Source organism: Cicer arietinum, chromosome 6 (genome assembly GCF_000331145.2).
Source record: "Cicer arietinum cultivar CDC Frontier isolate Library 1 chromosome 6, Cicar.CDCFrontier_v2.0, whole genome shotgun sequence".
NCBI lineage: Eukaryota > Viridiplantae > Streptophyta > Magnoliopsida > Fabales > Fabaceae > Cicer > Cicer arietinum.
The window spans coordinates 58,891,054-58,910,485 of record NC_021165.2 but is presented as its reverse complement, the minus strand read 5'-3'; the positions used below and the strand labels follow the sequence as shown (position 1 = coordinate 58,910,485).

The following is a 19,432-nucleotide window of genomic DNA, read 5'->3' as shown; positions in this document are numbered from 1 at the left end:
ATACTTATTCAAATTCTCTAACAATAAAATAAAATTATTTAATTATTAATAATTTTAAAAAAATTGTAATCAATAAATAATTTCAAATATAAAATAATTTTATTATTTATTCAATTTTTTAATATTTTTCATTAATTTATAATATCTAGAAACATAATAAATTAATTGTAAAAAATAGTATATTATTTTATTATTTAAATATAATATATATTGTACCACGTGCAAGTGACCCATAACATCGAGATTAGTTAATTCAAACTAAAATAGGAGCCTTTGAGAAAACATAAAAGAAGCTCACAAAAAACGATCTACTATCTCTCACAAAGTAACAAAAACTGTACAGTTTTAACTTCTAACCAACTAGCTTCCGAGCCAACAACAAAAATTGCTTCACCACCTTCCAAATTTCCTCTGTAAAATCACTACCTACTCTCAAAATTGCAATCTCTCTCCCAATACGAAGCTTGCAAAACAGAGTCACGGTTGTTGATGTGGTCGATACACACAATTTAGTCGGTGTGAACATCAATAAATTACCTCAACCAAGGTTCCCAAAATGTCCTCTCTCTCTCTCTCTCTCTACAAATCGTATTTTTGTTAATTTCCATTGAAAGGTCATTACTTAGCTCAAGTAATTGTTTTCGTGCTGTCAAAATATCACCTGCAAAGGGTATATACGTGTACATTATTTACTAATACACTAAATGGTGGAAGTTTTTATTTACTCATGTATGGCCATAATTATCATCACGACAAATCCTTCCTTTGACTTATGCATCAAATTTTGTTCATGTAAACTCAGCATTCACTTCCAAGGCTCAAGTAAACAATGTAGTAATATGAATAAAGCCAAATAGTACTAACTTGCATTCACATAGTCGGCACATCAAGAGTTTTTGGATCGTGATCGAACAATTCTGATTTTAAGCTCGATATTTTAGTTATTTTAAAAATCAAAATATGTATTAAAATTTGAACTATCTGATCTTGATATAACTACTTCGGATATGCCAACTGTATGAACGCAACTTTTCCTTATCGCAGGAAATCCGATCCGGTAGTGCTACCTGTCATTAATTCAAGTGTTAAAATTGAAAAATGAAGCCATGGATGTCTTTTGTATCACCTTGAATAATGTTTTTTTTTTCTTCTTTCTTTTAGTGCTTGATTGATTGAAGAGAATTAAGCTTCTAAGATAGCTAGCCATGGTCAAAAGTGAGCCTCCACCACGCCTTGAGGTAATACATTTACTAATTTAATTATTATTTTAGCTAAACATGCATTATTTCTTCATTTAAATTTAAATTATTTGCTTATGGCAGGGTAAATATGCTGCAGTAGTGATTTGCTGGCTTCTTGGCATTGGTGGTCTTTTCTCTTGGAACAGTATGCTCACAATTGTAGATTACTATATTTACTTGTTTCCGGTAATTTTTTAACTATCTAATGCATTTTACAGTTTAGAACAGAATAAATCACAGTTCAATTTTCAATTAATGGGTGCAGTTTTGTTATCTAATTAAACGATGAACAATGAATCGTACTGTAATGAATTTCTTTACTCATTGTCATTATTTACCAAGAAAATCACTAAACTTTCTGACAAAACATTACAGTTGGTGTATTTTTCGAATTTGTTTCACAGATCTCCTTACAGTGCTATGTATTCTAGCAAAGCAATCATAGTTTGTTTACTTCAATGCATATGCATATTTCATTTTGTGATTCTCATATGTTGTTACTTGTTTCTTATTTACTTTTTGTTAAAACTTATATCATAGGATTGTCTCTGAAATTTGAATATATCTTTTTTAACTTCCTTTCCTTTGTGCAGAAATACCACCCCTCTAGGGTGCTTACCCTTGTATATCAGCCATTTGCTTTCATAACATTAGCAATTCTGGCTTACAACGAGGAAAAAATAAATACAAGGCTGCGGAACCTGTTTGGATATACTGTCTTTTTCTTCGGCATTTTGGCATTGTTAATTGTAAATCTCATTCATTTGTTTGTAGACTTTGATGCCTCTAGAATATGAATTTGGGTATTATTTTACTTTTCCTATTTACTTTCCATAGTTGGATTTAGCAACATCTGGTAAAGGAGGGATTGGAACTTTCATTGGTATATGCATAGTTAGTGCGGTATTTGGAATGGCAGATGCGCATGTACAAGGAGGAATGGTTGGAGACCTATCCTACATGATTCCGGAATTCATTCAGGTCAGCATCACCAATTGAAATGTGTGTCATCAAGTAGCGGCTATAGCTCCGCTTTAGTGCCATACTGTAGGGGAACTTGAACAAATTGCTATTATTTTACAATACACTATTTAGTACCAATTAGTGTTGTTAAATAGCGGCTATTTTGGCACAATAGCACTATAGGGTAGTGAAATTTGAACAATCTGCTATCTTTTTGCGATCTGCAGTCAAGAAATACTTTCAACATATGCATTCTTTTAATGTTTTTATTGCTGCAGTCTTTCCTTGCTGGTTCTGCAGCATCTGGTGCGCTAACATCTGCTTTGAGGTTAATTACAAAAGCAGTATTTGAAAATTCTCCAGACGGTCTTCGCAAAGGAGCTAGTAAGTTTAACTCTCCAATGTTTAGCTTGGAAACATTTGATGATTCAGAGTTTAGCTGTATAAATGGTTTCGTCTTTTGTATATCTAGCCTCTATTTTTGTTCTCTAATTTTTGATAGGAATAACTTTGCAAATCAATTTTTTATCTCCATTTTCAAACAATTCAACAAGATATTGCTGATTATGTAATTTATTGAAGATTGATGGTTAGTTACCTGAAATATGGATGAAAGTGGACTATAGTTCCTTTGCAACAGGGTCCTCCACCATATATATTTTTTGTTACTAATAATAAGGAATTAGTCTAATTCTAAAGAATCATTATAAATTTACAACTGAATATATTGAGAGTCCTATGAGTGCAGTAGATGGTTATTTAGACCACCAATGTCAATTTCTTCTAATACATCAATTTTTTGTGACGATTGTCCCATTTCCTGTATGTTTTCTTTAGATATATAGTATATACAATTATGATTCTTGTACTAATTTGTCATTATACTGATCATCTGTAATTATACTGGCCCTGCAGTTCTATTCTTTGCCCTATCATCATTTTTCGAGCTTCTGTGTGTTATTCTCTACGCATTTGTCTTTCCAAAATTACCAATCATCAAGTACTACCGTTCAAAAGCAGCGTCTGAAGGATCCAAAACTGTTTCAGCTGACCTTGCTGCCGCAGGCATCAAGGCTTCACCCGGCGGAGTACTGTTTCTTTTCTTTTCGTTTCAATTTGTCATGGTCACTCCTAATTGTTAAGATTTCGTTTCAATTTTTTCCAGGCCTCGGAAGATTCAAAACAACAGGAACGCAAAGGAATAAAACAATTGTTATTGGAAAACATTGATTATGCACTTGATTTGTTCCTAATATATGTGCTAACACTGTCTATTTTCCCTGGATTCTTATCAGAAGATACTGGGTCGCACAGTTTAGGCACCTGGTATGTGATGGGATTTTTTAGTGTTTGTATTTGCCGAAATATGATATGTATTATATATGGAGACGCCTCGTTCTAAACATTTTACTTCCTTTGTTCTAATTTTTGTGTGTATAAGCCGATTTAAGAGCCGATTGATATTTCAGGTATGCTCTTGTTTTAATTGCTATGTTTAATGTGTGTGATCTTATCGGAAGATACATTCCACTTGCAAAAATCTTGAAGATGGAGTCTAGAAAGTTGATCACTACAGCAGTCATTTCTCGATTTTTACTTATTCCAGCATTTTATTTCACTGCAAAGTATGGTAAGCAAGGTTGGATGATAATGTTGACATCTTTCTTGGGGTTATCTAATGGTTACCTCACTATCTGTGTTTTCACTTCTGCACCAAAAGGTTACAAGGTGAGTGTGTTAAAAGAATATAACTTTTTAGAGGTTTAGAATTCTGCAAATATAAATTCATTGTTTAAATACTATTTTAGTCCATCCAATTATAGGGTTGTTTGAATTTAGTCTTTGTAAGGTTTTTTTGTTTGTATTTAGTCCTGCAATTTAAAAAACGGTTTATTGTTTGGATTTGTACATCGGGCACTAAAAAAAACAAACTGTATAATTTGAGGGACTTAAATTATATTTAAACCTAAATTGATTAATACTTTTTTTTTTTTTACTTTTGTAGGGACCTGAACAAAATGCTTTGGGAAACATGTTGGTATTGTGTCTTCTTGGAGGTCTTTTTGCAGGGGTAATACTTGACTGGTTGTGGTTAATAGGTAAAGGATGGTGAGATTTTATATTAATTAACCAAGGTAAACTAGGGAAATGGAAGAGGCATTCATTGTTCATAAATAGATGTGGAAACGTGTTGAATTTTGCACTCTTATATTCGTATCCTTAATTGTGAATATATTAATAACGCCTTGGTCAATTTGATGGGAATTTGATATTATGCAATTTAGTTAGATTGATTTATTTAGTTTTTTGACAAAAGCTAGATAAAATTGTTTAACAACTCAATCATATTCTTTATTGATGTTAAATGATAATAAGCAATCCCATACAATTAATGAAACTAAGAAAAATAACCAAATTACATCATCTAGTACAAATAATCAACTGGATACATTGTAGTCACGATAATTACATACTAGAGGTGATTTCATTGGTAAAGTTATTGTTGGAATCACTAGAAAAATTAGTTGGAACCATCCAAATAGGTGGTGGATCCATCTTATTTACATCTGGAGCAAAGAACTTGACACTTTCGTCTTGAAGATTGAAAACACCCCAATCATGTCCACCATATGAATAATCCAAATTCATCTCTTCCCACCTATCATCGCTGAAGTAAATTAAATTTCCATCATCAAATCTTGATGCATCCACCAATGTAGACTCATTAGCACCAACAAATAAAACTTGACCATCTAAACACTTTATTTTTTCCCAACTTTTCTTTTGAAAGTCAAGTTTATACACATTAAAATGCTTTGTTCTATAAGGACAAATTTCACCGTATGATAAATTGTAACCTTCATAAACTACTTCACCATTAGCATTAACAAAATTACCAATAAACCTTTCTACCATAAAAAATTCCCCTTTAGATACCACTAAGTATAATTGAGTAGAAAACTTATCACTTGAAAATTCTTTCTCTTCTTCTTTATCTATATTTATGGCAGGATGATTAACATCCAAAATCTTTCTAGGAACACTTCTAGAAAAATTCCATCCTTCAATAGACCCATCTCCAGCCAAAGCATAAAGAATATTGTTGTCAAACACAATGTCACAATAATTTCTTTTCGCATCGATGAGTTCGACCCATGCTCCATTATGGTTAAAAAATGCAATCTTGCGAGGGTAACTAAACATAATTGCAAGTGTGTGTTGTGAAGGAGATGGAGAAGACTTCAACACAGCTTTGGAAACAAAATTTTCTTTCAGGTGTTCAACATAATAAGAAAAAGATGGGACTTTTGCACGGCGAATGAAAGCGTTGTGAAAAGGTGGCACATTAATGGAAGTGTTGGTAAAAGGGTTTAGAAGAAGAGGACAACCTATGTTGTCAAGAAGTATGAAAAAATTGTGGGAAGAACCCACACACCAAGAACCTACATGACCATCGAATATGTTGTTCCATTCGTAGTGTTTGATGGTACGATGAGGAGTGATTGTGTTGTTGTTGTCGTCCATGTTTGTGTCGTCGATGAGAGAAGGAATGACAGCATAGGGAAGTGTTGAGAGGGAAGCCATTCTTTCAAGTATTGATACAATGAATTAATGAGAGACCTATAAACTTAAATAAATAGGTGATGTGAATGGATTAATCAAAACTTAATTTGATCATGTTTATTAGGGTTTTAAAAAGATTTAGAATCTTTTTGAGATTTTGTCAAAAAGAAATTAAAAGATCTGTCTTAATATTTTTATTAACAGAAAAAAAAATCTTCTTGAAATAAATAACGATTTGTAGAAAGATATTATTTTATCTTTTTTTTTTTAATGAAAATATGATTTTATCTTTTTGTTTTTGGATAAAAAATATATACTTTTATCGATCTCTTAAATTAAGTGTACCACAAGTTTTGATTAAAAAGAAACACTAGTTATACTAATTAAATTTTCTATCAAAAAAATTAATGATTATATTTTTTATTTTAAAGAAAAATAAGAAAAGTTTGAGGGTTTAATAAAATCTTTAGTTATCCACACCCCTTCATTGTGATCTAGGGACGTGTTGAGAGGGAGGGAATCCATTCTTTCTATTAGTGATACTTTGTATTAATGAGTGAGAGACTTGCGAATTCAAATAAATAAGTGATGTGTTTTTTTTTTAATTTTTACAAAGATTTAGTTGTGATTTTGTCAAAATAAAAAAGAATCCTTGGAGATTTATTTTTAAAACCTCTTGAGATTTTCATGAAAAGAAAAGAATCGTCTATTCATCTTCAGATAATTAATGATTTGGAGAAAGATATGCTTTTATTTTCTTGATCATTAAATACATGCTTATATTGTTCGATATCTTAAATAGTTTAAGTTCGACAAGTTACAGTTAAAAGAAACTGAAGTTACCTAAATAAATAAATAAATAAAAACACAAGTTATTAGATTTGTAAAGGGAAATGGTAATTGGGGTTCCAACTTCTACACTTTGACCCTTTTAAGCCCACAATTTTTGAAAAATCTGATTTTATTTTTATTTTCATTCTACACTTCTACACTTTTATTTTCAATTTTTGAAAAATCTCATTAATTCCTTGGAGATTTTATTTTCATTTCCTTTGTTGAAAATTTTTGGATCCATATTATATTTTATATAAATACGAAATTTTGATATAATTCTTTTTAAAAATAATTTTAACATATCAAAATAAATTTAAATAAGAAATTTCTAATATGTAAAAAAAATTACAAAATTTCTTGTATGTAAAAACACTGAGAAAGAAAAATTTACATATAGAAAATTTTAAAAACGAAATTTCTAAAATATTCATAAAACTAAAGAAAAAAAATTTACATGAAAAAAAATTGAGAAAAAAAATTATATATCAAAAATTTTAAAAACAAAATTTATATATGTAAATAAAAAACCAAACGAGAAAAATTTACATATATTGAAAATTTTGAAATCTCAAAATTTTCAGTATATAGAAAAATGTAAAAACGTTTTGATAATTCATTTTCAAAATTATCGATATATAAAAACAATTGAAAAACAAAAATTACTTTGAAATTTCTAATATCTAATAAAAACTAAAAAAATATAGGAGTAAGAATCAAAATGTAGAGGTATGAAATTCAATTATCACATGTGTGAGTTGGGGATACATCTTATCTAATTTAAGTCCAGACTGATTTCGATCTAGCTACTTCTTATGTTAGTTAATAAAATGTTCAAAAATAATTATATATTCTGCTAAAAAAAATTAATGATTATATTTGACGATTCATGGTGATGTCTTTTTCAGTTTCTTTTAATCATGGTTGTATGTTTGTAGCCAAAAATAAATTTTGGTCTCATGTAAGAAAAGATAAATCGACAAAATATTTAATTGCCAACAAACTATTGGTTAGAGGAGTTTGGATTCTCCATCTTTCAATATTTGTTAATTCTTTCTATTTATTTTTATTTGATTTGATTTTTTTATTGAATTAAAAGTTTATATCATTAAGATCATACATATAAAAGTTTTATACAAATTTAAAATCATTTGATATGTTATGAAAATTCATAAAGATTAACAATGCTTCATATATGGAGCATAATCCATGAATTTTGATACATCTCAATAAAATATCAAATATTTTGATGTATCTAAATAGATTTACTAGTATAAACAATGAAGACGCCAACATGCATCTTGTAAGTTTCTTTGAACTATATGAAATGGTGAAAGTGGATGGTAACTCAAAAGAAGCTAAGAGGATAAGTCTTTTTCCATTATCTCTAAAAGATTATGCTAAAGGGTGGCTTAATCCACTGCTATGTGGAATGTTCTAGAAGACAAGTTTCTTGTGAAATATTTACCTCCAGCCATGTTTGTAAGAAAAACGCAAGAAATCTCCAACAACAGATAAAAGAATGGGAATCTTTGTGATGCATACAATAAATTTAAAAGCTTATTGACAACATGTCTGAAGCATGCTTTTGATAAAACTTCTCAAATACAAATATTTTGCAATGGTGTGAAGCCGAATACTAGAATTACTTTGGATGTTGCAGTAGGTGATTCTCTGAATCACAAGACAGCAACAAAAGTAAGGAAGATAATTAAATTCATGGCATCAAACAAGTAGATGATTTTGTAGGATAGAGGTGGTGGATATTGGAAATTAATACTCTAGATGTTGGGTTGACTTAAGGGAAGTTGGTCTCTATATAGATACAAGAGGTCATTGCTGCTGAAAAAGTGGATGCTAGATATGAAAATATAACAATCTAGGTTGTCCTAGTGAAGTTATTGGAACATAGAAGTTGTGACTTTTGTGGTGGGACAAATAAGAATGGAGATTTTGAATTTCCATATGATGATTTAGACAACTTGGAGGAAGTGAACTTTGTGAGCAACAATATCAAATGTCAATACAGAATAATTGAGAATTCAATACATTTAATCTGAGATAAAAGAATCATCTAAATTTCTCATTGATGGATCAACAAGGTTTCTCTCAAAGGCAATATGAAGGGTCACCAAATCAATAATCCCCTCATGAGAGAAAAGTTGATTGGGAGGTAGCAACTCAGATACTATCATTTAATAAAAACTTTGTCATCGAAGAGTCGAGAGCTGTCTAGAAGAATCACTTAACTTCAATAAAGAATCTTGAGACTCAAATGAGCAAATTGTTAAACAATGTCACAAAGAGCACCTAAAAATCTACCAAGAAACAATGTTAATTTTGTTACAACTAGAAGCCGAGAGGTGATTGAACCACAACAACTCGTAGCCAAAAAAGGTGGGAGTGATTCTACACTACTAAAATAGGATGAAGTTGTGAATGAGAAAGTCATCACAACATCGTCACATAAGGGTACAATTATTGAGAAGAAATAAGAACTTGTTGTTTAGAAGAAAGAGGTTTTGCCAAAGCTTAATATTCAACTCTCATATCCTCAAAAGCTTAAAAAGAAGGAAAATGAAAATAATTTGATAAGTTTCTTGATGTTTATAAAAAATTGCAAATTAACATTCTTTTTGCAAAAGAACTAGAGAAAACTTCAATTTACGCCAATTTCATGAAAGAGGTCTTGTTAAAGAAGAAAAAAATTAGTAAAGAAACAAAAATGTTTATTGAAAAGTGTAGTGATGTTTTTTAAAATAATATCATACCAAAATTTAAAGATTTTGAGAGTTTTTCTATTCCTCATATTATTAGGAATATAACTTATGGAGTCTTGTGTTATCTTGGAGCAAGTGTGAGTCTCATGTCAGTTTTGTCTATCAAAGGTTATGCATTGGAAGAGTTAAAAACACACAATTGATTTTACAATTTGAAAATAATTCTAGTAAACCATTGTGTGGTAGTTGAAGATATTTTTTTTTTTACATAATGTAATTTTTATTATGTTAAAATTATTTTTTAATATCTAAAATAAATCTAAAATAATATATACTATTTTGAATAAATTATCATAAAAATTATTTTTTAAAATATAAAATTATTTTTCTTAATCTTTCACAAGCGGGCTCATAAACTAATTATTTGGTTACGAAATATTTTAAAAAGCTCAGCCACTATACCATTTCATAGGTAATAATTGTTTGATAAAATTGTTATCACTAGTTTTTTTCAATACTACTTACTACAAAATAGAGTTTTTAATCCAAAAGTGTTAAATTAGTTATCTACTACTCGAGTTAACAAACATGGAGCATAGTCTTAATATAAATATGTTTAAGTCGGTTTTTTGGATAAACTAGTTTAAAAATACGAGGTGGTGACAATTTTGTAGATATACGAAACTTGTTTAATTGAATTATAACAATAACCAACTTAACGATTCAATAGACGGATCATTGAAATAGATATACTTGAATAATAAATCATCTCCCTTAAAATTGTCTACGAAGTTTTTTATTGGTATGGCTTAATCAAATTAAAAATGATGTCTATAAGTATGATGACAAATAGATCAATAGTTTACGTTTTTTTCTTATTCTTTATGGAAAAAAAATATATAAATAAAAACTAAAAGATTGATTATAAAAAAATAGCATATATCATAACTTCTTCGTCTGTGTTAGAACATATGAATTTGTTATAATTAAGTTAAGAGAATTAATAATGGAATGAGAAAAATTAATTGAAAGTATCAACTTATGTGTTTACTTGCTGCACAAGAAACAACATTTATAGTAGCTATTTTTACAAACACTTGCTACAGTATATTGATAACTAACTCCTAAATTCTTTAACTACTTCTTAACAACCTTTAACAACTTTCTAACATTCTCTAACTTTTTTTATGAATTATACTTTTAACACTCTTCCTAATTAAAAATAGCTAAGGCTGTTACACCAAGGTTGCTCCTCATTTCTTGAAGCTTCAACCTCTTTAATGGCTTTGTGAGGATATATGCATTTTGTTCACTTGTGTTGCAATGCTCCAACTTAGGTTTGCCTTTGATCACTTAGTCTCTTAGGAAGTGAAATCTTATTTCAATATGTTTGCTTCTTCCATGAGCAATTGGGTGTTTTGTTAAGTCTATTGCAGATTTGTTGTCAATCATTATCTTCAATGGTCCTTCATCCCTTAGTCCCATCTCAGCCATCAATTCTGCCAGTCATTGAACTTGACAAGCTCCCATTAATGCAACCACATACTGAACTTTACATGTAGATAGAGCTATTATGCTATGCTTCTTTGAACACCATGAAATTGGTGTCTTATTCATCATGAATACATAGTTCGTGGTGCTCTTCCTACCATCCTTGTCTCCACACCAATCAACATCAGTATATCTAATTAATTCAGCTTCACTTTCATTTGATAGACCAGATTCACTAGTTCCTTTGATATATCTCAATATCTTATTTGTTGTCAAGTAGTGAGGTGCTCTAGGTTTCTCCATATATCTACTAATCAATCCAACACTATAAGTTATATTAGGTCTTTTATTGCACAAATATCTCAATGATCCTACCATTTGCTTTAACATTGTGGGATCATCCAACTTTCTTCTGTTTTGAGCAGGCACATGTCTAAAACATAGTGAACCAAACACTATTAAATGGCTCACATTTGGCCTCCTTCCAGATCAAGCCTCTTTAGGTGTCTTAGTACCAAGATTTTCGGTTGAGCATCTATTCAATATGTAGACTGCAATTGACATTGCTTCTCCCCAAAACTTGTGAGGCATTTTCTTTCCTTTTAGCATGCTCCTAGCCATGTTCAAGATTGTCATGTTTCTTCTTTCAACAGTTCCATTGTGTTGTGGTGTGTATGGTGCAGTCACTTCATGTATCGTTCCTTCTTTTTCACAAAACTCATGAAACTTATGAGAGTTGTATTCACCTCATCCATCTATCTTGATTACTTTAAGATCACAACCACTTTGTTTTTCTACCATCACTTTGAATCTTTTAAACACATCAAGCACTTCACTTTTCCTTTTAATTAGATGTATCCAGGTTTTTCTTGTTAAATCATCAATGAATGATACAAAGTAATTGTTTCCTCCTATTGACATTTCTTCAAATGGACCACAAACATCAAAAAAGGTTACCTCAATCTTCCTTGAAGATCTAGTTGGCACTTCTGATTTGAATGAATTCCTGTATTGCTTGGCATGACACATTCCTCACATATCTCTTTTGGTATATGAATTTCAGGAATTCCTAGCACCATGTACTGCTCTGCAACGTATGAAGACTCCTAAAATTTAAGTAACTAAATCTTTGATGCCATAGCCAGTTTTCACTTCTGACTTCAGCAGCCAAGCATTGATTTTCACTAATCTGAATTTCAATTTTGAAGGTTATGTTTTTGGAGATTGGTTCCTTCAAGATCATCTCTCTTTGAGCTATCAAACAACTTCATTTGTCCATTTCCCATCTTCATTGAGTATCCTTTTCCAGCAATTGTCCAAGATTTAGCAGATTATTTTTCATGTTTGGTACATACAACACATCACATATGAAAGATTGTTTGACATCCCTTATCCTTCAGCAGTCATTGTGCTATTGTTTGCAAACTTGATCTCTTTCTTCACATTCTCATCAATGCTTACAAACCATTCCTTATGATTTCTCACGTGATTGGAGTAGCGTTTGTCAAGGTACCATAATTCTAGACATTCATCATGTGAGTTCGTGGAAGCCATCAATAATACATAATCAGAATCATCTGCATGTGAAATTTGAGCTTCATCCTCCTTTCTCTTCACTTTCTTTGATCTACATTCATCAGCAAAGTGGCCTCAATTTTGAAAATTATAGCATTGAATCCCCTTCTTATTAAATTTCTTCTTACCTCTTTTATTACCATTTGTTTTCTTGTGTTTGTCACTGTTATTCTGATTCTTTGAGATTCCAGCACCTTCATCAGAATCTTGCTTCTTGTACCACATGGATTTTCCATTCCCCTTCTTGTATTTCACTCTATCTTGATTGACTTTCTTGCTGACATGAGTCTACAGTGCACGCACTTGTGTGTTTGCTACATTTCTCTTTTTTTTACTTTCAACTAATGAGCTTCCAATGAACCTTGCAAGTCTTCAACCTTCAATGTATCAATATCCTTTGATTCCTCTATGGCCCCGCTATATGATCATATCTTTGTGTCAATGTCCTCAAAATCTTTTCAATAATCACCACCTCAGTCGTCACTTCTCCATTAGTTTTCATGTAGTTGGTGATTGCCTACACACGATTAAAATAATCAAAACACTTTCATCCTCCTCCGTCTGCAACAACTCATACTGCCTTCTCAACATCTAGAGTTTTACTTTCTTGGTCTTCTCTCCACCAATATAGTACTTTACCAAGTCAACACTCTATTGGATGTAAAACAATGCCTTGCAGTCCCTTTGCTTTGAATCCTTGAAATTTGCTTGTTGCCTCTCTATTGGATTCGGACCCAACTGATCTTATCCATCTTGTACCACTTCATACACTTCTTGAGCTCCCAACAATGATCTCATTGATTTACACCATCTTTTCCAGTTCTATCCATCAAGGATTGACAAGTTTGATGAAAAGCTCCCTGATCCATTCATCATTCTTTTCTTTTTTGCATTCACACTTGTATTTCCCAATTTTAAAGAAATCTCACTATTTATCTCGTGTTTCCCTTGAATTAGAACTCATCTCTTGATGCCAATTGTTAGAACATATAAGTTTTTTATAATTAAGTTAAGAGAATTAAGAATCGAATGAGAAAAATAAATTGAAAGTATCAACTTCTGTGTTTACTTATTGCACAAGAAACAACATTTATACTAGTTATGTTTATAAACACTTGCTACAGTACATTGATAACTAACTCCTTACTTCCTTAACTACTTCTTAACAACCTTTAACTAATTTCTAACATCCTCTAACTATTTTTATGAATTTTATTTTTAACACTCTGCGCGCGAGAAACCTTACAAAATATTTGTTTCATCAATATGTAAATGTTTCACCCATGTTTGTTCCTCTTTCTCCATTCCTTGTTTGTTATTATGGATACCGATCGTTGTTATCTACATTTTTCATTGTTTTTGTCATCGTTCGTTTGTATTGTGACGGTGCTTATTGTTGTTCGTATCGTTTTCTTATCGCCATTTTTCACCACCAAGTTTTTAAATTTATTTCATAATTTCATTCTTGCACTAAAAGGTTATGTTATAAGGTTTTAAATTGTTGTTGGAGTTGATAGAATTCTATATATCTATCTTGCAATCGATGTCTTATAAATTATATAGTCAAGTGGCTTATAAGTTATAAAATTGAAGTAGAAAGAGATCAAACTTTAAAAGTAACTTAAAATGGGATTGATGCCTAAGAAAATTAATTGTTTTTCTATTCACGTAGCAAATCATAATTTCTACATTGTCTGATATAAAATTTAGGCTTAATTGCCCTTTTGGTCCCCCTATTATAGGTAAAAATTGAAAGTAATTCCCCCATTTTGTTTGTCCCCAGTTTTAGTCCCCCAAACATAATTTGAGTCCAAATCATGATGAGTTGTCATTTTTTAATGACGTGTCAATAAAATGGTGACGTGGCAGACGCTTATGTGGAATAAACTCATTATTATATTATTTATGATTAAAAAATATAATTTATATTTTTTAAAACCATTATTATAATTGTGATAATATTTTTAAAAATACAATTTAATTATTAAAATTTAGTTAAAAGAAAAAACACCTAAAATCATAAACCCTAAACAAATCAAAATCAAAAACATTCACTTATGAACCGTAAAATTATTCTGAATCCTAAAATCATGAACTAGAACTAAACCCCTCTTTCATTTTCTCATTCTCTTCTTTCCCAGTCTCTCCGCCTATAATCCTAAAACCTCATCCCTTAACAACTTTCAATCATCCCCTTAACAACTAAAACCTCATCCCTTAACACTATTTTTCACCCCCTTAACAACTTTCAATCACACCTCAATTCTTAGAACCTCAAGAAGAACAAGCTTCATCGTCTGTGTTCTCATGGAGGATCCAAAACAAATCAACACAGATGAAGAAGAATTAGTTGAACCTCCCATTAATAAATCCAATTCTCAAATTCAAGTTTTACTTTCAAATAAATTGGCCAGAAAGAACTCCGAAAGGTTCACTTACCTAATTGCCGCTATCATGTCTAGCTTTGGTGTCACCTCTATGGCTATCTTCGTTGTTTATTACAGATTCTCATGGCAAATGGAGGTACATATTTATACCTCATCTTTTAATTCACATCGAGTTTGTCAGAAACACAGCGTGTCTGCACCTACAATTTTAGCAAAAACTACTATTGGGAGATTCCACTAATAATTTCTTAATTGACATTAATGGATTCTGAATAATTTTGGGTTATATTATAGGGTGGAGAAGTTCCTTGGTATGAAATGTTTGGCACATTTGCCCTTTCTGTAGGTGCTGCGGTAAGTCAGGACCCTTTTTCAAATTCAGCATTGGAAAGCAATTGAAAATTGAATTTGGGAAAGAAGAGAATGAGAAAATAAAAGAGGGTTTTAGTTTTAGTTCATGATTTTAGGGTTCAGAATACTTTTAGGGTTCATAAGTGAATGTTTTTTATTTTGATTTGTTTAGGGTTTATGATTTTAGGTGTTTTTTCTTTTAACTAAATTTTAATAATTAAATTGTATTTTTAAAAATATTATCACAATTATAATAATGGTTTTAAAAAATATAAATTATATTTTTTAATCATAAATAATATAATAATGAGTTTATTCCACATAAGCGTCTGCCACGTCACCCTTTTATTGACACGTCATTAAAAAAATGACAATTCATCATGATTTGAACTCAAATTATGTTTGGAGGACTAAAACTGGGGACAAACAAAATGAGGGGACTACTTTCAATTTTCACCTATAATAGGGGGACCAAAAGTGCAATTAAGCCTAAAATTTATAGTTGAGAATCTATTATATATATTTAAAACAGGCTCCCGATGTCACCTCATCATACTTTATCCATGTATACAAATATTTCTCACAGTCAAAAAGCTGATGTGTACCTGTTGAGAGTGTTGAGAGTATGCTCTTCTCCTTCAACAACTTCTTTAATCTCTTCAATCCCTATTTCTTCTTCTCCTCTTCCTTCCACAACTTTTTTAATACCTCCAAAATCTATTTAATAATATTATTTTATAATAAATTTATAAATTATAAAATTATTTTACAATTATTTATAATTTGTAAATTATTTTACAATTTGATAATAATTTATAATTTATATTATTATCAAATTAGTTTATAATTTATTTTATAACAAATTTATAAATTATTTTATAATATTATTAGTCAATTACCAATGGTAATAATTTATATTATTAGTCATTAAATTATAAACATATTAATTGCTTCTCTTATAAGTTTTATAAGTAATATTTTATGTATTATAAATATAGTTATCTTATAATATTACTTTATTGATTTGTAATAATTAAATATGATTAGGAAAATTAAAATGAGGAAAAATCATGTTTATCACAATCATCTAATTTAATTTTTAAAATATTCTATTATATATATTTAAAACAGACTCACGATGTCACCACATCATATTTTATCCTCGTATACAAATATTTCTCACATCAGCCAAAGAGCTTATGTGTACCTGTTGAGAGTATACTCTTCTCCTTCAACAACTTCTTTAATCTCTTCAATCCTTATATATGTTTCTCCTATTCCTTCCACAATTTCTTTAATACCTCCAAAATCTATTTGATAATATTATTTTATAATAAATTTATAAATTATAAAATTATTTTACAATTATTTATAATTTATAAATTATTTTACAATTTGATAACAATTTATAATTTATATTATTATAAAATTATTTTATAAGTTATTTTATAACAAATTTATAAATTATTTTATAATATTATTAGTCCTTTACCAATGATAATAATTTATATTATTAGTCATTAAATTCAATGAAAAAAACCACCTAATCACTCATAAATATCGTTATAAATGCTCTTTATCTAATCCTTCTTTCATGAATAATTATATTATTCCACTTATGGTGAGTAATGATTTTATACTTAAAAATTTAATTACTCATTAACATCAATCCATTTATAATTACTTTCAATTTATGTCAATCCATTTTTTAGTAACAATTTATAAAATAAAAATATATATTTTATTTGACAGAAAATACAAAAATTTAATAAAAATAATCATAAAATACAAATATATGAAAAATTATTAAAAAAAGTTACTTCCAATTATAATATATATGAATATATTAAAAAATATAATGAACAAAAGTTTACTATATATGTATTCTGAAAAAAATATGTTAACACTAAACTTTCATCAATTAAATTATATATTTATAATTGAATGCTATTTTTTATTTTAATTTTCCTTATTATAATGATAATTTGAATGTTAAAAAATAAATAAAAAATTAAGTAATGTATAAAATTAAATTATTTTTTAATAGAATTTATTTTTGGTACATATCAACATAATATAATTCAATTGCACAAACAATTAGTTAAAACTTTTAAATAACTAAAATTAATTTAAAGTGTATGTAAATCTTTAATAAAATAAATTTCAAACTCTTGATGAAATATATTCAATAATTTTTTTTTACAACAACTTCTCATGTTCGCAATTAAAACATCATACTAATAAAATAAATAAATTTAGACTACGCTACAATATAATTTAACATTAATATTTTTTTAAAATAATAAATATTAAATAGCCCATTATAATTTTAAATTTTATATCTTATTTTTGGGTTTGTATTTTACATTTATTTCATCAAATAAATACAAGTACCATTATATGTTGAAAAATAAATTGACAATCAAAGTACAATGAGTCAAACAAGTATCCTATATAATAAGTTATCATACGAATTTTACAAAATATTATAAAAATTACATTAGATGATTGTGATAAACATGATTTTCTTTTATTTTGATTTTCCTAATCATATTCAATTATTACAAATCAATAAAGTAATATTATAAGATAACTATATTTATAATACATAAAATATTTCTTATAAAACTTATAAGAGAAGCAATTAATATGTTTATCTAATCACTCACAAATATCGTCATAAAAGCTCTTTATCTAATCCTCCTTTATGAAGAATTATATTATTCCACTTATGGTGAGTAATAATTTTATACGTTTAAAATTCAATTACTCGGTAGTGTCAATCCATTTATAATTACTTTCAATTTTTTTTAGTAACATTTTATAAAATAAATATATGTATTCTCATTAACAAAAAATACACAAATTTATTAAAAATAATCATAAAATACGAATATATGAAAAATTATTGAAAAAGTTACTTCCAATTATAATATATATGAATATATTAAAAAATATAATGAACAAAAAGTTTACTATATATGTATTTTGAAAAAATATATTAACACTAAGCTTTCATCAATTAAATTATATATTTATTATTGAATGCTATTTTTTATTTTAATTTTCCTTATTATAATGATAATTTGAATGTTAAAAAATAAATGAAAAATTAAGTATTGCATAAAATTAAGTTATTTTTTAATAAAATTTATTTTTGGTACATATCAACATAACTATAAAAAATACGAATATATGAAAAATTATTAAAAAAAATGTACTTCCAATTATAATATATATATATATATATCTGAATATATTAAAAAATATAATGAACAAAGTTTACTATATATGTATTCTGAAAAAATATGTTAACACTAAACTTTCATCAATTAAATTATATATTTATAATCGAATGCTATTTTTTATTTTAATTTTCCTTATTATAATGATAATTTGAATGTTAAAAAATAAATAAAAAATTAAGTAATGTATAAAATTAAATTATTTTTTAATAGAATTTCTTTTTGGTACATATCAACATAATATAATTCAATTGCACAAACAATTAGTTAAAACTTTTAAATAACTAAAATTAATTTAAAGTATATGTAAATCTTTAATAAAATAAATTTTAAACTCTTGATTAAATATATTCAATAATTTTTTTTTACAACAACTTCTCATGCTCACAATTAAAACATCATACTAATAAAACAAATATATTTAGACTACGCTACAATATAATTTAACATTAATATTTTTTTAAAATAAAAAATATTAAATAGCCCATTATAATTTTAAATTTTATATCTTATTTTTGGGTTTGTATTTTACATTTATTTCATCAAATAAATACAAGTACCATTATATGTTGAAAAATAAATTGACAATCAAAGTACAATGAGTTAAACAATTATCCTATATAATAATTTATCATACGAATTTTACTAAATATTATAAAAATTAAATTAGATGATTGTGATAAACATGATTTTCTTTTATTTTAATTTTCCTAATCATATTCAATTATTACAAATCAATAAAGTAATATTATAAGATAACTATATTTATAATACATAAAATATTTCTTATAAAACTTATAAGAGAAGCAATTAATATGTTTATCTAATCACTCACAAATATCGTCATAAAAGCTCTTTATCTAATCCTCCTTTATGAAGAATTATATTATTCCACTTATGGTGAGTAATAATTTTATACGTTTAAAATTCAATTACTCGGTAGTGTCAATCCATTTATAATTACTTTCAATTTTTTTAGTAACATTTTATAAAATAAATATATGTATTCTCATTAACAGAAAATACACAAATTTATTAAAAATAATCATAAAATACGAATATAT

General features: G+C 28.0%; 2 protein-coding genes across 3 annotated transcripts; one reads left to right on the top strand and one right to left on the bottom strand.

Moving 5' to 3' along the window:
• Positions 1-292: 292 nt before the first annotated feature.
• LOC101511474 (equilibrative nucleotide transporter 3-like) lies at positions 293-4,490 on the top strand. Of its 2 annotated transcripts, none has more exons than XM_004507173.4 (10): positions 293-547; positions 1,162-1,238; positions 1,323-1,427; positions 1,835-1,990; positions 2,079-2,222; positions 2,483-2,588; positions 3,120-3,292; positions 3,370-3,530; positions 3,674-3,932; positions 4,210-4,490. In XM_004507173.4, the coding sequence occupies exons 2-10, from the start codon at positions 1,206-1,208 to the stop codon at positions 4,315-4,317; spliced, it is 1,245 nt and encodes a 414-aa protein (XP_004507230.1). In that variant the 5' UTR covers positions 293-547; positions 1,162-1,205; the 3' UTR covers positions 4,318-4,490. The 2 variants fall into 2 exon arrangements, with proteins under 2 accessions (XP_004507230.1, XP_027191361.1); XM_027335560.2 differs by lacking the exon at positions 293-547 and adding an exon at positions 677-1,057.
• A 180-nt stretch (positions 4,491-4,670) lies between these two features.
• On the bottom strand, positions 4,671-5,789 carry LOC101491070 (F-box/kelch-repeat protein KIB1-like). The gene has a single exon (XM_004507186.1). The coding sequence runs from the start codon at positions 5,787-5,789 to the stop codon at positions 4,671-4,673; it is 1,119 nt and encodes a 372-aa protein (XP_004507243.1).
• Between the last annotated feature and the right edge of the window lie 13,643 nt (positions 5,790-19,432).